Source organism: Miniopterus schreibersii (genome assembly GCF_964146895.1).
Source record: "Miniopterus schreibersii genome assembly, chromosome: X".
NCBI classification, from domain to species: Eukaryota; Metazoa; Chordata; class Mammalia; order Chiroptera; family Miniopteridae; genus Miniopterus; species Miniopterus schreibersii.
In genome coordinates this window covers 97648752-97667407 of record NC_138104.1, presented here as the reverse complement: position 1 = coordinate 97667407, position 18656 = coordinate 97648752, and the positions used below count along the sequence as shown (strand labels likewise).

Genomic DNA, 18656 nt, shown 5'->3' with positions numbered 1-18656 from the left:
TACCTAATTTGCTCCGTTATTTTGTTCATTTTATATCTCACTCAAATGTAAACTCCAAAAAGGCAGGGAATTATTTATCTATTTTTTGTCCATTTTGCTCACTGCTGTATTCTCAGTGCCTAGAACAGGACCTGGCATGCAATAACACCCTTAAGGATTTGTTAAATGAACGAATAAATAAACCAAAACAAGCTGAGCTGATCCTTACAATATTTAAATTAACACGTCCTAGAAATAAAGTGGATGTTTTTGAGAGTTTAAAACATAACAAGGAAGCTAGAATATAATGTAATTCAATGGACTAGGCAGAGTTCTGTGCCAAACTGAGGAGCTCAAACAGTGTTGGCACTTGTGATTTCACCAAATCTAAGATATTATATTATTTTGTCTACATATATTACAGTATACATCTATTAAAGATAATTTTAAAGAATTAATCATTATACTGCTATTATGCTGAAAAATTAAGCATAATTCCTTAATATCATCAAATAAGCAGTCAGTGTTCATACTTCCCCAATTGTCTTAATTATTTTGTGTGTCGATTTGAATCAGAACACGAATAAAGTCCATACATAACAATGGTTGATATGTCTCTTAAGTCTTTTGATCCATATGCTCCTTTTTTTCTTTGTTCCCCTTCCCCTAGCAATTTTTTTGCTGATGATACCAGTTTAGAGTTTTCCAACCTGGATTTTGCCGACTACTTCCTCATGGTACTGAATTCTTCTGGTCCTTATATTTTCTCTAAATTGGTATTAATATTTTGATCAAGAGCTTAATGAGATTCAGATTTGGCTTGGGGGGGGAGACAGAAGATGGCTTCATACGTGATGTGTGTACTTCTCACAGGAGGTTCCTAATTTATATCTAGTTCTTTCTCTCTTATGTGATCTGACCAGTTGTGGATGGCTATTGTGTATATGCATTAGTTCATTAGTGGTTGCAAAATAGAGGTATTCTAATTTTATCATCCTGTCTTTATTAACCAGAAAAATTCTATAGAGAGAAACCTCCTTTCTTTGACCAGTTACCCTAAGGTACAGATCATATAGAGAAGTCACAATCAATGCTTTATTTTCTTTACTTTTAGTTTTCAAAATAATGAGTTGGATCCCTAGCATTCCCCACAAATGACCAATAAGTTTTCTTTTTTAATATCATTATGAACTCATGGATTTAACCATACTTGATATGTTTCCATCTATTGCTGTTTTACCCTTTTTTAAATGTCTTTATTGATTTCAGAGAGAGGAAAGGAGAGGGAGAGAGAGAGGTAGAAACATCAATGATGAGTAAATGATCAGCTGACTCCTGCACGCCCCCACTGGGGATCAAGCCTGCAACCCGGGCATGTGCCCTGACCGGGAATCAAACTTCGATCTCCTGGATCATAGGTTGATGCTCAATTGCTGAGCCACGCCGGCCAGGCTGTTTTACCCTTATTGATGGTTGAACTGTCAAATGACAAGCTTCTTAAAGAAGGACCTATGAGTGATGCCAGGTGTATCATTTAGGGTAACAGATCTACTTTCTGGTTATAACTGAGTAACTCTTCAAGATATATGAACACTTGAGGGGGATATATGGGATGCTTTCTATTTAAATAATTTGGCTAGTAAAAAAGTACATATTTATATTTACTAAATAGCTCTCCATAATATTTTCTAATAGGAAAGAAAGTAAAACTAAAGGCATGGTTCCTGCTCTAGAGAAGCTAAAAATCTAGTTACAGAGACTACACTAAACTAATACACTTGATAAATTGTGAACAGCAGAGGATAGCATTAAGTATTCAGCCAGAGAAAAAGTCATGAGGTACAGGACTTGAATTGGGTCTTGAAGGAAAAACAGGATTTAGGATGGCAAAAATGTGAAGTATGTATTATGTGAAAGAAAATACAACTCAAAACAGAGTGCAAAGGAGTGTGGCATATGCATAAGACAATGAGCAGCCTTCTCATTAGAGCAAGGCAGGATGAAGTGTTTTTAATCACTCATATTAGAGTTAGAAGATTTGGATTCTGAATTTGACATTGTTACAAATTGTTGTATGACCTGTTCACTTAACCTCCCTGAGTGTCGATATTCTCATTTATAAAACTAGGAGGGGAAGACAAGATTACCTTTAATAGCTCTTCAGTTCTAAAATTCCAATTCTAAGCACCTAACATCGCCCATAACTTTTATTTTTAAAAAGGCTTTTACAAAAGTTCAGTCTACCAAAAGATACTCATTCCAAATGAATAACAAAAAATATTTTCATTTTTAGATAAGTAAATTTTACCTCCCCTTGCTGTTCGCCCCATGGTATCCCTTTCTGGTATTCTTTCCTACAAAGAGAAAAATCAATTAATGCCTCCTTTCAGCACATTTTTAAAGGGTGATATTCTTAGAAATTGGTTATAGAGTTAGATTATTTTAATCTCTTTCCTTTGAATAAAAATGATACATCTTAGTAGTTGCTAAGGGCTGGGGGAAGAGGGACAGGGGAGTGACTGCTAATGGCTATGGGTATGAGTAAGGGATTTCTTTTTTGAGGTAATGGAAATGTTCTGGAATTAGATAGTGGCGATGGATGCACAAACTTGTGAATACACTAAAAAACACTGAATTGTGCATTTTAAAAGAATGAATTTTATGGTTAAATGAATAATAAAAAAAGCAGATGATAGGTTGGTAAGGCTGGGATTCAAACTGAGGCCTACCCCAAAAGCCCATTTATGCACATTTTACTGAGATGTGAAAGAAACATTATTGTGTTGGTGAAACTTGTAAGAACTGCAAGAGTCAAGTCTAACAAGACAATGACTTGTTAGAAGGCCTGTGTATCTTGAAGCCACTAATTCATTCATTAATCTAAACTTTTCCTGCATGTCCTCGATATAACATGTAGTTACTCTACAACAAAGATAAATAAAACACTGTCCTTGCCCTCCCAACAGCTCCATCTAGTCAGAAATAAGCATGTGAACAAAACAGAATGTGCTATAAGAGGTATGTACACTGAAATACTTAATATGGCATAAGGACAGCTACTTCCAATTACTCTGTGTGCCTGTAGTCAGAAGCTAATGTGCATAATGGAGAATAATTTGTTATTTAAAACAAGCCTATGAAGAACAAAAAATTACCTTTAAATAGATCATAAATCTAAATGTAAAGCCTACAATTATACAGTTTCTAGAGGAGAACATAGAGACCTTGTCACTGAATTAGGCAATGATTTCTTAGATATTACACAAAAAAGTACAACGCTTAAAAGAAAAATTGATAAACTGGATTTCATCAAAACTAACAACTGCTCTTCAAATGACACCGATAAGAAAATAAAAGAAAAGAAAAGGATAAAAACACATATCTCATAACAACAACAAAATCTGTATACAGAATATATAAAGAACTCTTACAACTCAATTTTTAAAAGGCAAACAACCCAATAAAAACATAATTGGCAAAAGATTTCAACAATCACTTTGCTAAAGATACACAAATGGACAATGGGCAAGGGAAAATATGCTCAACATCATTAGTATTCAGGGAAGCACAAAATAAAACCACAGTGAGACACCACTGCATAAATGGCTAAAACTAAAGAGACTGACAATACTAAATGTTGATGAGGATGTGGAACTAGACCTCTCATGCATTGCTGGTGGGAATATAAAACAACTATTTCTATAAAAACAGAACTTTCTTAGAGTTAAAAGCAAACCAGTGAGTTGTTTGAAGACACCATCAAAAGTGAGCTTGCGTCCACTGTGGTAATTTAAGAATTCTTTCAGTGGGAAAACATATTTGCCAAGGATGAATCTGATAAGGGGCTAATTTCCAAAGTGTACAAAGAACTCATAGCACTCAGCAAGAGAAAGACAAACAACCCAATTAAGAAACAGGCAAAGGACTTAAATAGACACTTCCCCAAAGAGGACATACGGATGGCCAGGAGACACATGAGAAAATGCTCAACGTCGCTAATCATCAGAGAGATGCAAATTAAAACCACAATGAGGTATCACTTCACACCCGTCAGAATGGCTCCATCAACAAATCAACAAACAACATGTGCTGGCGAGGGTATAGAGAAAGGGGAACCCTAGTACACTGCTGGTGGGAATGCAGACTGCTGCAACCACTATGGAAAACAGTATGGAGGTTCCTCAAAAAATTAAAAATGGAGCTGCCGTTTGACCCAGTGATTCCACTCCTAGGAATGTATCCTAAGAATCCTGAAACATTCATCAGAAAGGATATATGTACCCCGATGTTCATAGCAGCACAGTTTACAATAGCTAAGATCTGGAAACAGCCCAAGTGCCCATCCGTAGATGAGCGGATAAAAAAGCTGTGGGACATTTACACCATGGAATACTACGCAGCTGTAAAGAAGAAGAATCTCGTACCCTTTGGGACAGTACGGATGGACCTGGAGAATATTATGCTAAGTGAAATAAGCCAGTCAGCGAAAGACAAATATCACATGATCTCGCTTATTCGTGGAATCTAAAGAACTTTATAAACTGATGAACAGAATAGATTCAATGACATGGAAGCACAGATGAGACTGATGAATGTCAGCGGGATGGAGGAGGGTGGGTGGGTGGAGGGGGAGAGAGTAACCAAAGAATTTATATGCATATATACACAACCCAAGGACATGGACAATGGTTGGGAGAGGGACTGGGGAGAGGGAAGGAACGGGGTAGAACAGGTCATTGGGGAGAAAAAGAGACATCTGTAATATTTTAAACAATAATAAAATTAAAAAAAAAAAAAAAAAAGAATTCTTTCAGGGTTACGATAAAATCAACATCACTTGCCCTAAACACTCTCATACATTTCGTTGGAAATTTGTTTTCTCTCCTCTCTCCAATATTCTTGCTATACACGTTTTATATTTGGCATATGCAAATATGTAAATTCTCATTCAATCTAGGCATTAGATCTAAGATCAAAGTGAATGTTTAAGCTTACTTGTGAGCAAATAAGGATTTCTGTGCTAGAAAGTATCACTACTTACACTATGTTAAATTTCAAACTGCCATGCACTATACAGACAAAACTGTACAGCAAAATATTACAGCCTCCTCCTTATTACAAAATGCCTAAACATTAACGAAAATACAAACTCCTCTATTGGGCTCTCAAACGACAAGAGCTAATCCACTTAAACCAGTCAACAGAATAATCTTTTGTGTTTCACTTGAACACTTGACTTTATTTATAGACATTTACTTACTTACAGACACTGGGCATAATCCCATGTGTCAAGGGTTTATGCCCACAAAAATCAAAAAGGCAAGGCCTCTGCCGTCTGGGAGCTCCCCTGCAGGGCTTCCCAGGCTGTGTTTCCACCCAACATTTCTACCCAACAGCAGATATCAAAGCAAGTCTTGTATAATACAAGTTGTTTACCTGCTCACCTCTCCTCACAGATTGTAAAGTAACTGAGAATACAGGCCATACATTACTCTCCCTTGTAGCTGTCCCACAGCTAGCACAAAGCCTTGCACTTAAAAAGCACTCGAATGTTCACTGATAGTAACTAATTGTGACTAGAATTCAATGTAAGTGCATATATAGGTCTGTATAGGATTATACGAGTAAAAGGTTATTTAAGCATGGAGAGAAACATAGGACACATACTAGCTTGTGAATAAGGCTTACCTGGGATGGTAAAGATGATGGTGTGTACTGACAGGGGGGTGAGGGAGAAGTGAGAGAGATGGTATTTTATAAACATTTCCTGTGTAATATAATCCTATATGTATAAAATTGTAAGTTTTCATAAAGTAATGCAAAAATATTTTGGTGATCCTCCTTTTTTTGCATCGCAGGTGGTGAGATTTTAGTGACCATTATTTTCTTCCTTTATTTTTATGTATTATCTGAATTCTTTACAATGGTATCTATTAAATAATCAGAGAAAGTTATTTTCATGGGGGAAGGGAGTGCCCTGATAGTTTAATAATCCCTAAATTTTGTTATATTATTAAGAAGCTCTATATATGCAATGCTGGTCTGTCACACTTAACAAATTATACATATTCTTAAAGAAAAAATTTATACTGTGATGATTGCTGGTGGCTATTATATCAATTACATGTAAATATTATTTCAAGTGATTAAAGCCATTACAAGTTACTCCATCTCTCTGAGTCTTGGTTTTCCCATATGTAAATTAAAACTAATTCCGTCTACACTTCATAGTGTAGTCATGAGAATTAAAGTAAGATAGTATAGGTAGAGCATAGTATCATGTATAAGTGGAAGCTCAAAGACTGTTTTCTATCATACCCCATATGCCCTAATTAAAACTCCCTGAGAAGAGTGAGTTTCAGCTTTAGCACTTAACATTATGTTGTAAAATAAAACTATATTCCTATTTTGATCCCTGACCATATCTTAATTATTCTTTCAAAGTATGGACCAAAAAGGTGTTTAAAGAAAACATAAATCCTTGAAATACATGGTAACAGAAGTAAACTAGATTTCAGGTGGTAAGCTGGTAAGCACACAACTGAGTATACAGACATTGTACGATAATGTTGTACACCTGAAACTTATATAATATTATTAACCAATGTTACCCCAATACATTTAGATGGATAGATAAAAATGCTGTGGTACATTTACACAATGGAATACTATGCAGCTGTAAAAAAGAAGGATCTCTTACCCTTTGAGACAGCATGGAGGGACCTGTAGATGATTATGCCAAGCAAAATAAGCTAGTCAAAGAAAGACAAATATCACATGGTCTCACTTATATGTGGAATCTAATGAACACAATAAAATGATGAATAAAATAGGACCAGAGGCATGGGAACATGGAACAGGCTGAGGAATCTCAGAAGGAAGAAGGGAGGAGAGGTGGGAAGAGACTAATGAAAGAATTTATATGCATATGTACATTGCCCATGGATACAGTCAATAGGGTGATAAAGGCCTGGAGTGGGGCTGGAACCCGGAGGTGGGGGGCAAGGGGGGAAAAAGGGGAGGACATCTGTAATACTCTCAACAATAAAGATTAAAAAAAAGAAACAGAAATGCTAAGTTTAAGTAACTATTAAATTAAGCAGCAATAAATATACATATGTACATATATACATATATATATATTTGTAATGCCCAGACATGTAATTACCAAAGAAAGCAGCCACCATCTACTAACCAGCATTATCAGAAAACATATATTCTAGCAAAAGCCAAAAGATACTTGATATCATCCTGTGTTGTATGACTTTGAGGTATAATTATTCATGAATATATTATTTCCTTTAGGGTTGGTGAATACTGAAAATAGATATTGGCCCTTTGTGAACCAAAAAAGCCTTTGCGGACTCCTAGTAACTAGGAAGGGGTTTTTTTCTTCTTTTTTACATATTCATCACCCCCCCCAAAAAAATTAGAATACAATTAAGTAAAACGGGGAAAATTCACCTATAATCCTACCATCAAACAATAATACCTGCTGTTAACTATCTGGTGTTATATCCTTTCAATTTTAAAAAATCACATATATAAATCCATACATAATACACATTTGAACCACTCTTTTTGTTTGTTTGTTAATCCTCACCCAAGGATATTTTTTAGAGAGAGTGAAAGGGAGGGAGGGAGGGAGGGAGGGAGGGAGGGAGGGAGGGAGGGAGGGAGGGAGGGAGGGAGGGAGGGAGGGAGGGAGGGAGGGAGAGAAAGAGAAACATTGATGTAAGAGAGACACATCAATTGGTTGCCTCCCGCACTCACCCCAACCAGGGCCACGGATCAAACCTGCAATGCAGGCACATGCCCTTGACCAGGAATCGAACCCTAGACCCTTTGGTGTGTGGGCAGACACTAATCACTGAGTGACGCTGGCCAGGGAGAACCACTCTTAATAATATACTTTCCAAATTCCATACATCATAATCTTCAAATCAAATTCTGCCTATATTATAAATTTGTAAAGCCAACATTTTTAGTTAAAATGAAAATTGGACAATAGTAAATGCCTTTTAAAAGCTCGTGCAAAGTTCAGCCCCAGAGAAAACTGTAGAAAAAGCTTAACTTTGCTCTCAATATCCTTTGAACTGCTTCAGCACTTTAAGACTCAAGTAAAACCCCCAAAGTCGTGTTCAGTGTTACAAGGCAGAAAAATTTTGGTGAGAAAAAAGTTTAAAAGCTTTGGGTTTTTTTACCACCATAAAGGAAAGTTGCTTCACTAAATGCATATAAGGAGCAACTTCACTGCATTAAAAAACAAAACAGCCCGGCCGGGTGTGGCTCAGCGGTTGAGCGTCGACCCAGGATCCAGGAGATCGGGGTTCGATTTCCGGTCAGGGCACATGCCCGGGTTGCGGGCTGGATCCCCAGTCAGGGGCATGCAGGAGGCAGCCGATCAATGACTCTCTCATCATTGGTGTTTCTATCTCTCTCTCTCCCTCTCCTTTCATCTGTATGAAATCAATAAAGATATATTTAAAAAAAAACAAAAAACACTTAAATATAAATAAGCTTTAAAAAAGGTATTAGGGCCTGGCCGGGCGTGGCTCAGTGGTTGAGCGTTGACCTAGGATCCTAGGCAATCGGGGTTCGATTCCCGGTCAGGGCACATGCCCGGTTGCGGGCTTGATCAATGACTCTCTCATCATTGATGTTTCTATCTCTCTCTCTCCCTCTCCTTTCCTCTCTCTGAAATCAATAAAGATATATTAAAAAAAATTAAAAATTAAAAAGGTATTAGGTTAGCACTATTTTATAATGTCTGATATTTAAATTTCCTTTACCAAAAGCACAGTTACACTAAATCTAGCAGGCTTTGACCAAGCATAGATAGCCTGGGATATTTTACAAAACCACATGTTTTGCCCATTGTATCTTGTCATAGATTTAAGAACTAAGAGATCAAAAAATGCTTTATTCATGGGTTATGAATATATGCATATAGGTTCTTTGGTTAATCTCTTCCCGCTCCCCCTCCCCCCTTTCCTCAAATTTCTCAGTCAATAGTGTGGTGAAGGCCTGAGGGGGTTGTGGGAAAGGGGTGGAGGGGGTTAATGGGGGGGAAGGGCAGATCTGTAATACTCTCAACAACATACATTTTTTAAATGCTTTGAAAAGCTTTGCATTGTTTTAAACCATTTTCTCAATACAATTAAACAATGTAAACAGTAAATTAACAGTGGAATTATTAAACTTCAAACTCCCATTGCGCTTTTCTGATTCTAGAGAAAATTCTAGTTTAAGAAAGTTTTAAAGGACTATTTAGCAAGTTAATGAGTCTATAATTCTAAGATTACAGAATCTTTCCATTATTTGTTTGCTTGGGGGTTTTGTTTTTGTTTTGCCCTCCCTTTTTTGTTTTGTTTTGAAGATAAGGTAATATACCTTGAGTCTCTAATTAGAGACTGCTACCTGAAGAGTCAATAAGGGTGACAAGGACAGGAACTAAAAAAAGCTTGACAAGCAAGAGGTCTCCCAAAGCCCTTTGTATTTCACATGTTATAAAATAGATGAAATTATAGCATCTCAACCTGAAAGAGCATAAAAATAAACTCAATGCAGATGTTCAGCTGAAAAAAATTAATTTGTTCCCACACCAACAGCAAGGTTTGCTGCCATATTTCTCAGAGAGAAGTCCCAAAGGTGGGAATAATGTCCAAACTTAAACATTCATTATTAGACTTATTCACTGAACCTCCCATTTGGCAGATAGCAAAACCCACGTATTTGAAAGAGTAAAGTGACCTTAAATTGAGATAACATCAATTTTATTAGTGTAGAAAATATTCTCAACTATATTATATATTTACCAGACAAATCTTTTCCTGATGATCACCAGGGTTTTGGCAATAAATATAACACCCATAATACAAGGAGTTATTGTGATACCTTACTTTCTGCAATCTGGCCTCTACCTTCCCCCTTCTCCTATATCTGTTTGCAAAGCTTCAATTACCTCCCAGACATCAATCCCCATTTCAGTGTTTCAGTCATTGCCCCTGACACTTCAGGAGCCCTCTGTTAGGTCACCCCTCATTCCTGACACCTCTCTTCTTTGAGCCTCAGGCATGTGTTATTCCTTGGTTGTCCTACCTCTATTACCCCTCTTTCTGCCCTAGCCATTGATCTTCCCTAGTCACTCAGTCTGTTCCTCTAGATTCTAGAAATTTTAGAGTTTAATCTCTTTCTATTCCATGACTGGCGTAACACTCCTATGTGAATGACTCCTATATCAGCATCTCTAGTCCCAATCTCTCTCCAAAATATCTAGTCTAGCCAATTGAACATCAGTTTGAATGTCTCACACCTATCTCAAACACTACATATTTTAAAAATCAAACTCTTTTGCCCTCCAAAATGTGCTCCTCTTCCTCTGCTTCCTATTTTAATAGACACTATGAACTCCCAATTGTTCTGAATTAGAAGTCATCTTTAATTCCCCTCCTACTTTGTCCTATATCTTATCAGTTACCAAGTTCTGTTGATTCTTGAAAATCAGAAAGCTAGTAGTAAAAAAAGATTAATTCAAACCTAGGTTTGTCAGACACCAAAAGACAGGGTTCCAATACACTGTACGTGCTTTGAAAGGGAGAAGCAAAAAGACACACCATGCACCCTGTACAGAATGGATCCATGAGGACAGAAGAAAATAAAGATTACAGTCCCTGGGGTCTGATGGTGGTGTTGGCAGTGGTAATAATAAATACTAAGAGCTGTCACTTATTGAGCTCTTGCTAAATGTCTGGTACCCTACTAGGGCCTTTTAATACATTTTTTTCTTATCTAAAGCCTATTAAGAGCCTGTTATTAATTGATACTATTATTACTGTCCATTTGAAAGTTAAGGATATTGAGGCTCAAAGACCTGTACAAGATCACCCAACTAGATTTGAACCTAGTCCATGAATGCTTAACCATTATGCTAAAATTGCTTCTGTTGTATTTGTGTACATGCCTTATCTCCCCTGCTAGACTATGAGCTTTTGGGGACAATATCAAGTTTGGCTCATCTTTGTATTCTCCAGTGTCTATCACATAATATGGCCCCCAAAACATTTGCTAAACAAGTAAATAAAATCTGCTGTGCTACAGGCTACTTATACCTAAATTATAAAGTACCAGAACATTGTGGTTTTAAAAAACTTGGTGAGATTTTTCTTTTGGCTGTCATTGTTGTTTTCTCTGTTCCTTTTTCCAATGTCTAATCTGCTGTCATAATTTACATACAACTCTAGGTCAACAGGCCAAGGAGAAAATTCTTTGAGATCTGAGACAGTCCCTCACTCCCCATATCTTTCTTTTCCAACATCTGCCAGACTTTTATGTTTTTACTCTGAATTTTATTTCTAGGATGCTTGAGGTCTCAAAAAGATAGGCCCCAGCATAAATGGGTTAGTATTACAGGTGTTTTTTTTTCAGGGAGAAGAAAAACTAGGAACATATGTTATACCAGAATTCATTTACAAATTCTAATTACATGACAGTTGGAACCAAAATATGTGCTTAAACCTATATTTAAACAAAAAAGGGAAAAAAACAGTCCCTACACAAAAAATAATCTGCAATATTTCATTCTATCCCCTTGAATATATCAATAATATAAAAGTGTCAAGGCTAAGAGAGGTTCATAAATATGTTTGCTGGTAGTTTTAAAGAAAATGTTGTAATAAGTGATGGAAATTATAGTACATGCATAAAACTCACCAGAGACTATTCATGAAATAGCACAAGTAGATTTTTTTTTATTTTTTTAGTCTACCTCATTATACAGACACTGCTTTCAAACTTGAGTAACAGGCAAAACAGCTCTTTATTATCCAATGTGCAAAAGAATGATAGACAGGTCTGAGTTAACTGCATAAAACAACATCTTTAGGTTTTTCATTTTGACTGGAAAATAGTTTATTTTGATTTGAAACTTTGGTTTCAAGAGTACACACCCTGGTTGGTGTGGCTCAGTGGTGTCAGCCCACAACCAAGGGTTGCAGGTTCCATTCCCGGTCAAGGTCAGGTACCTATACTGCAGGGTTCACTCCCTACCCCTGGTCTGGGTGCCTACTGGAGGCAACCAGTCGATGTCTCTCTCTCACATGGATGTTTGTTTCTCTCTCCCCCACCCCTTCCACTTTTTCTGAAAAGCAATGGAAAAAATACCCTCATGTGAGGATTAACAACAACAAAAAGAGTACTTCACATTTATACCTAAATGCAAAAATACATATTGATTTAATTCAAATGCATTACAGCTATTTATTTTCCTTTCACAAAGAGAAGCTGGCTCTTTTAACTAAAATTTTGCTTCTGGTAATGGTGATTATCCTAATACAGTATAGAAAAAGTATATATGTCCATTGTACAGCCATACATAATTTGTTAAATTGGACATGTTTCATCACTTTAAGGTTTTACAAGTATCTACTCAATCCACTCAAGTAAAAAATCAAATTTCCCATTTTCTGATATACGTATAATCAGAAAAAAACCTAAATTTTAATGTTGTGATTACCTTTAAAAATAAATTTTCATCTCTGAATTGTGAATAATCAGTATTAAGGATGAACATTTTTGGTAGTATTTATCAAATCAAGCCTTCTGGAGGAAATTAAGGTTTCTAGAGGAGCAATTTTAATTATGCTTTACTAAAATCAACTGCAACAAATTAGAAATTAATCTTTTTCTGTGTCAAAACAAGCCCAAGAAAAAAAACAACTATTTTCAAGAATTTTTAATTTAGCTAAAAAATTATAGCCTACAAGTTAAAATAATTCTTACAATTTTAAAATAATTTATGTGAAAGCTATTCATTTAGTTAAGAAGTATGTTGTATCAGAAAACAGATAAATGAAAGACAAGTCAAGGGTTGCCAAAATCCCAGTTTATAGTTGTAAATTCCTGAAGTTTTAAAGCACAGCCACAGGGTAATTGTCCAAAGACCTTGTTGCCCACCAACATTTGCAGAGGACTGGACTTAATAGCAGGGCATGTCAATTTACTAAAGGCAGTTCTCCATGCGACATTTTGACAAAGGAACTGGGTCAGGTTACAGCCTGTTCCTATTATCACAGTAGTCTAGATTTATGGTTTCTAACACCGGCCCTACAAGAAATAATGGAAATGATGACAACAACAATTCCTGCTAGACAACAGACTACAGAAAAGCATGCACTAAAACACAATCTGAAGTGACCAGAAAACTAAACATCCCTGACAATGCTTCAAACATGAGGCAGGTGTCAGTAAATTACCCATTTAAGTATTTCCACAACCTCAAAAAAAATCTCAAATCAGAGTTTCTAGTCTAAACCAAGCAATATATAAATGCGTTTATCATTATTGAGTACTATATTTTCTTTTTTTGCTTTTTTTTAATTTTTCAAAATATTACAGATGTCCACTTTTTTCCCCACTGACCCCTTCCACCCCGCACCCACTCTCCTCCCAGGCCTTCGCCACACTATTGTCTGTGCTCATGCGTTATGCATATATGCATATAAATTATTTGGTTAATCTCTCCCCACCTACCCTCTATATTTTCTTTTAATAACCATCAAACACAATGTGTTTATTTGAAGATTTATTAAACTACCAAGTTAATTAAAAATAAAAATAATATTGATCATTACATTTCAAATAACTTTAAGGTATATTGAAAAGAATCCAAATAATACTTTAAATCTATCAAAAGAATAAAAAGACCCATTCATAGCAAAGGGCATATGTTTACAAGTGTATTAAGAGGCAAGAGAACTGGAGAAGAAACACAGTTAATTCACTCACTGCTTAATTTAAAACTAAATATATAATCAAAATCTTAAACCAGCTAAAAATGATGAAAGGTGGGAAAAGTGACCAAATGTTTAAAAAAAAAACACCAAAAAAACCCTTGTCAATACATGTGCTAAGCAAATGAAGCTGTTTCTGTCTGGAGAAACAGAGGTTGAGATAATTCAAATATGTATTCTCAAGACAAAAAGCAAAGAGAGTCTCACCAACTTTTCCCTCAGAAAAGAAAGCATCCTCAAGGTATGCCCTCGAATTGCAATATATCCGTCCCTTCTGAAGTTTACAATGGTATGTTACCACAAAAGGTGGGCACTCTCTTTCCGCTCTTACAACAATTTGCTCCTATAAACTTAGGAAGGGGCAGAGCCACAGCCATAAACACAGATCACAAGTAGTAGGTGATCAAATGCTCTCCATTTTCAAATGTTTCCCAGCTCTTTACTTATACCAAAGCTTATTCTTTTTTAACTCCTTGGTTGAATAAGGAATTCATCTAGCCTAGGTCAGATGAGTATGAAATTACATCATATAAACGGCTTATAGGAACCTCAAATCTTTCACTTTAAACACAGTAAAATATTCCTATTTCCTACACTAAAACCTTCCCATCACATGTCCAAAAAATGAAAGTAAGAGAAAGATCTAGGGATACATGTTTAGTAGAAATCACTTAGCACGAAACCTCTAGTATTACTATTTCTAAGGTGGCCAAAGTTTAGTTATATTAGACAACATAAACACAAAATAAGCAAAAATGCCTTACTCATGAAAAACCAAAGAACATATGCACATTTCAAATCCTAGATAGTTTCTGGAATATTCTCAACTTACCCAGCTTTCAGAACCACCAACTCTGCTATCTTTTTAAAAATGAGATGTTATCACTACAAGAAAGGCATTTCTATGCTTAGAGTAACCAAAGCCCAAACTAGTTTAGAGGCTGGAAAACTTACCACTAAATTATACCAACCCATTTTAATCTAAGATAAACAGCAGTGGTTCCTTTCATCTATTTCCCCAAGGTAAAAGGATCATAAATATTAAGACACCAAGCCAAAGAAGAAGAAACTTTTTCTTTCAAAAATCACCAAAATTTGACATTTTCAAAATTTCAATTTTTTTGGCCCCTGAAATCAACCAACAATCACTTCAAATGCTAAGATATTATGTAGTAATTTTCAGGCACTAATAATGTTCCTAAAATTCTTAAGGGTGCTTGATTTGTTCACTCCAAACTACAAAACACCTGGCAATGCCAACCAATGTTTACACCATAGCCTCATGGCTCTAACATTGATGACTGTGGCAGAACTCACTTTGTTCGTATCTTGTATATTCTAAAAACTAGAAATGACTATGAGAAGACAATGAGATTCCCAGGGAGAGGAGCTAATAGAGGAGATGACCAGATTTCCATTCACAACTGGAATGAGAATAGAGGGGAAAGAAGTTACAGATCGGGTAACCCGTCAAAAAAAAAAAAAAAAAGGACTAGAGTTGACTAATAATTCAAATAGCAGAAGATCCCTTGCATCTGCCAGTGTTCCAGTTACTAAACTTACAAGTGATTTCTATTAACCCAAGGAAGGGGGCAGTAAAATATTCAAGTGAAATTTTCCTCCTCCTTCCACTCTCTTCCACCCTACAAGATCTCAAACTAAAATTGTGATTTGGATCTTCCTTAAATGGAACAAGGGGCTATGTCACTTTCATTCAAAAGACTTGGTATTTACTCAGCTTTTTCAAGGCACTTCACTATATCATCAATTATTTCTCAGAGAGGCAGCGCAGGATTACCCTCACCATTTCAATGATGCGGAAACAGACACCAACAGCAAAGGGAACAGGGGCAGGAAGAGGGGCAATAGGAAGCATCTGGGAGGAACAGGGAGGCAGCTAAAAAGGAACAAACCCAAAAGAAAATGGGAGTCACATCTGGCTTCTAGCTGACCATCATAACCCTTTTTTGTAATTTTTGAGCTGAGCTAGATTTTGAAAAAAATAAAGTGCTCTAAATGATCAGTTAGTTAATATCTAGTTAACAGCCTAAACTACTTGATCATAGAAGTAAAGTTTTTTAGCATTAAAAATACCCAATCTCCAAAGCACATTCTGATTTCAATTTATACCAGGCATTCATTTTTCCACTTAAATGTTATCTGTTTGACTCAGAAAGTAATCTCTCATTTAAAAATGTATACTTCTATAGAATCAGAACAAGAGTTATAAAGCTAACATCACACAAGTCAGAAAATTCAGTTACACCCAGAATTTCATTCAGAAAATTATAACCAAAATCCCTGAATTTGCCCTCAAAGTAAAAGGATTACTTGTTCTACATTCATACCAATTTTCTTAGCTATAACCTTGACCTTTTCAGGAATAAACTACTGATGGGAAGGTTTAAACACTCAGAAACCAGCACACATAGCAGCCTATGAGTAAATACACATTGCACCGAACTCCATACAGACAGCATAGGCACTTAGTAAAGAGGTATGGATTGAAGGATAAACCAAAACGACTGATCAACTGCCTCACGAGAAAAATTGATACCACTTTAAGACTGGCTCCAATGTTTTTTGTACATATTATGACACCCTTAACTTTAAAGCATCCTCACCCATAATGTATTCAGTTATATTAACCCTTTTTCCCCCCAAACTATCAATTTCAAAACAAATCAGATTCTCTTAGGAAAGCTTATATGGTTGTGTGATATATATGAAATTTATTCAAAAATTCCAAAGCCATTTTAAATGGTGTTTGATTATGTTTTTTAAAAAATGCTATCAGATTGTTCTGAAGACTATGGGTAAAGCTACAGCCAAACAAACACAAGGCATGAGGTCAGTGCTCATAAAGTCACTCCTTTCTTGAAATCCCAATTAGACTAACTTCCAAAAGCTTATTTTCATATTCCTCCCATTAAATAGACAAAATCACAGAGTAAAAGAACATTCACCTTTGGAAATACATTATTTAATGAGTAATTAAGAAAAAGAATGGCAAGAAAGGCAAAATTGTCATTATTGAAGAACATTCCCAAGCACTGTTATTGATAAAAATTAAATATGTATTAACCATTGTCACCCCAATAAAGTTAATAATAAAAAAATATTCTACATTTTAAAAAATTAAATATATGTCTATGAACTATTGTTATACAATTGCTTGCCATAGGAAGCTGCACTCCATAAATGTTATACATCTTATAATATTCTTTCCCCCAAATAGAAATACTTATAAATAGCTCTAGGATCATTACAAATGCAGCAGTATCTGCAGTGGTTTGGGGAAAGAAAACTTTAGTTTTGTAAAGCATATGATCATAATGAAGTACTCACTTTCTCTGCCCCAGTTTCCCCTACTAACCGATCAATTCCCTTTCTAGAGATGTCCCAAAGTCACCCTACAGTTAAGTCATAAATGCTAATCTAATTCTTCAAAGTAGAGGCCAATTTCAAATTGTAATCACACTTTATAAAGAACAACAAATGTTTTACAAACTTGTCCCTAAATACCTGTGCTGTCAAAACATTCAGTTCAGCCCTCAGAGCTCCATAGAACCTCAAGGCACAAAACCTATTAAATTCGCCTACCTGCTCTCCCTCTGGCGATTCAGGACGCGGCACAACCACTAACCAGGTGGGAAAAGTGAGACCGCCGTCTCCAAACCAAGGTAGCGAAGGTCCCCAGCCCCTCTGGCCGCGAAAGCTCTGCGGCCGCCTCGCCGCTGCCAGGAGAGCTGGAGCTGCGCTCTCCGCACCCCACCCCCGTGACCCGAGAGCTGGCAGTGCCTCCCGGCAGCTCCAACCCCCCAGGACCGGCCCCCTCCTGCTCCTCCCCCTCCTGCTCCTCCTCAGCCCCTGCTCCTCCGCTCCCCACGCTCCGCCGCCAGCAGCCCCGGCGCGAGTCCCACAGGCACCTAGCATCAGTCCCCAAGCCCGCGCTCCGCCCCCGGCGCATCCTTCCGAGCCAGCATTTCACTCGCAAACTCCACAAGTTACTCCACACGTCCACGGAGGGCAACCGCGCGAGTTTCAGCCCCGACCGCGCAAAGTCAAAGTCAGCCCCGAACACGCAAACTCAGCCCCGCCGCCCACCCGCGCGACCCGGGGCCCCGATCGGCCCCACCCTCCGCGGAGGATGCTCCTGATGGTGCTGTCCGCGCCTCGGACCCGGGGCCGCGTGAGGAGGGCGGCCCGGCTACGGGATTCCAGGGCAGTGTGAGGGGCGGCACGACCGAGGCTGAGGGCACTAGTGGGGCAATGGGATCCCTTGTCTCGGGGGCTGAGGCAGCCAGGAGTGGGCGCCAGGGGTGCGGGGCCCAGCTGAGGCCCGACCCGCGGGACGGCTGAGGGGGCGTTCCTCGCGCGGGACCAGCCACCCAGGGCTCCCGCCCACCCGCCCGTGGGCACCGACTCGCTCCCGGACGCCGAGGCCCCGCCTCTCCGGTCCTCCAGCGGCCTGGAATCGCCACCCACCTCGGGTCTCGTCAGCAAAAGGAGCAAAATTCGGTCGCACTGGTCACCGATTCCCGCGAGCAGGCTCCGGTCTTCACACCGCTGCCGCCATGTTTGAGAAGCCGCGCGCGGAGCCGCGCATGCCCCGCAACCGCCGCTGGCGCCCCGCCCCCCTGCCCGCGTGCCCCGCGGTTGCCGCGAGCTCGCCCTTTGACCACAGCCGCGTGCGGGGCCCGAGCTGGGGGCTCGGCCGGGAGCCCGCGCGCAGCCACTGCGAAAGCCTTCGGCAGCTTTCCCTTAGTCTCCTCCACAATCTGCTCTCCCGCCAAAAACTAAGCCAGTCGCAGCCCCTGCACCCGAGACAGTGGGGGTCCCCTAACTGGGACCCTAGAGTGTGCGTCAAGTTCCATCCCGGGAACT

The 18656-nt window shown here is 38.2% G+C and overlaps 1 protein-coding gene across 1 annotated transcript in view; it reads right to left on the bottom strand.

Annotated features, from left to right (window-relative positions):
- Positions 1-18377, bottom strand: part of SCML2 (Scm polycomb group protein like 2) — a 102245-nt gene extending 83868 nt beyond the window's left edge. The window contains exons 1-2 of the mRNA XM_081125876.1: positions 18258-18377; positions 2288-2333 (exon numbers count right to left, since the gene is read on the bottom strand). Coding sequence (XP_080982002.1) covers positions 2288-2309 — 22 coding nt within the window. The 5' untranslated portion in view covers positions 2310-2333; positions 18258-18377. The remainder of the gene's footprint in view (positions 1-2287; positions 2334-18257) is intronic.
- Positions 18378-18656: the final 279 nt, after the last annotated feature.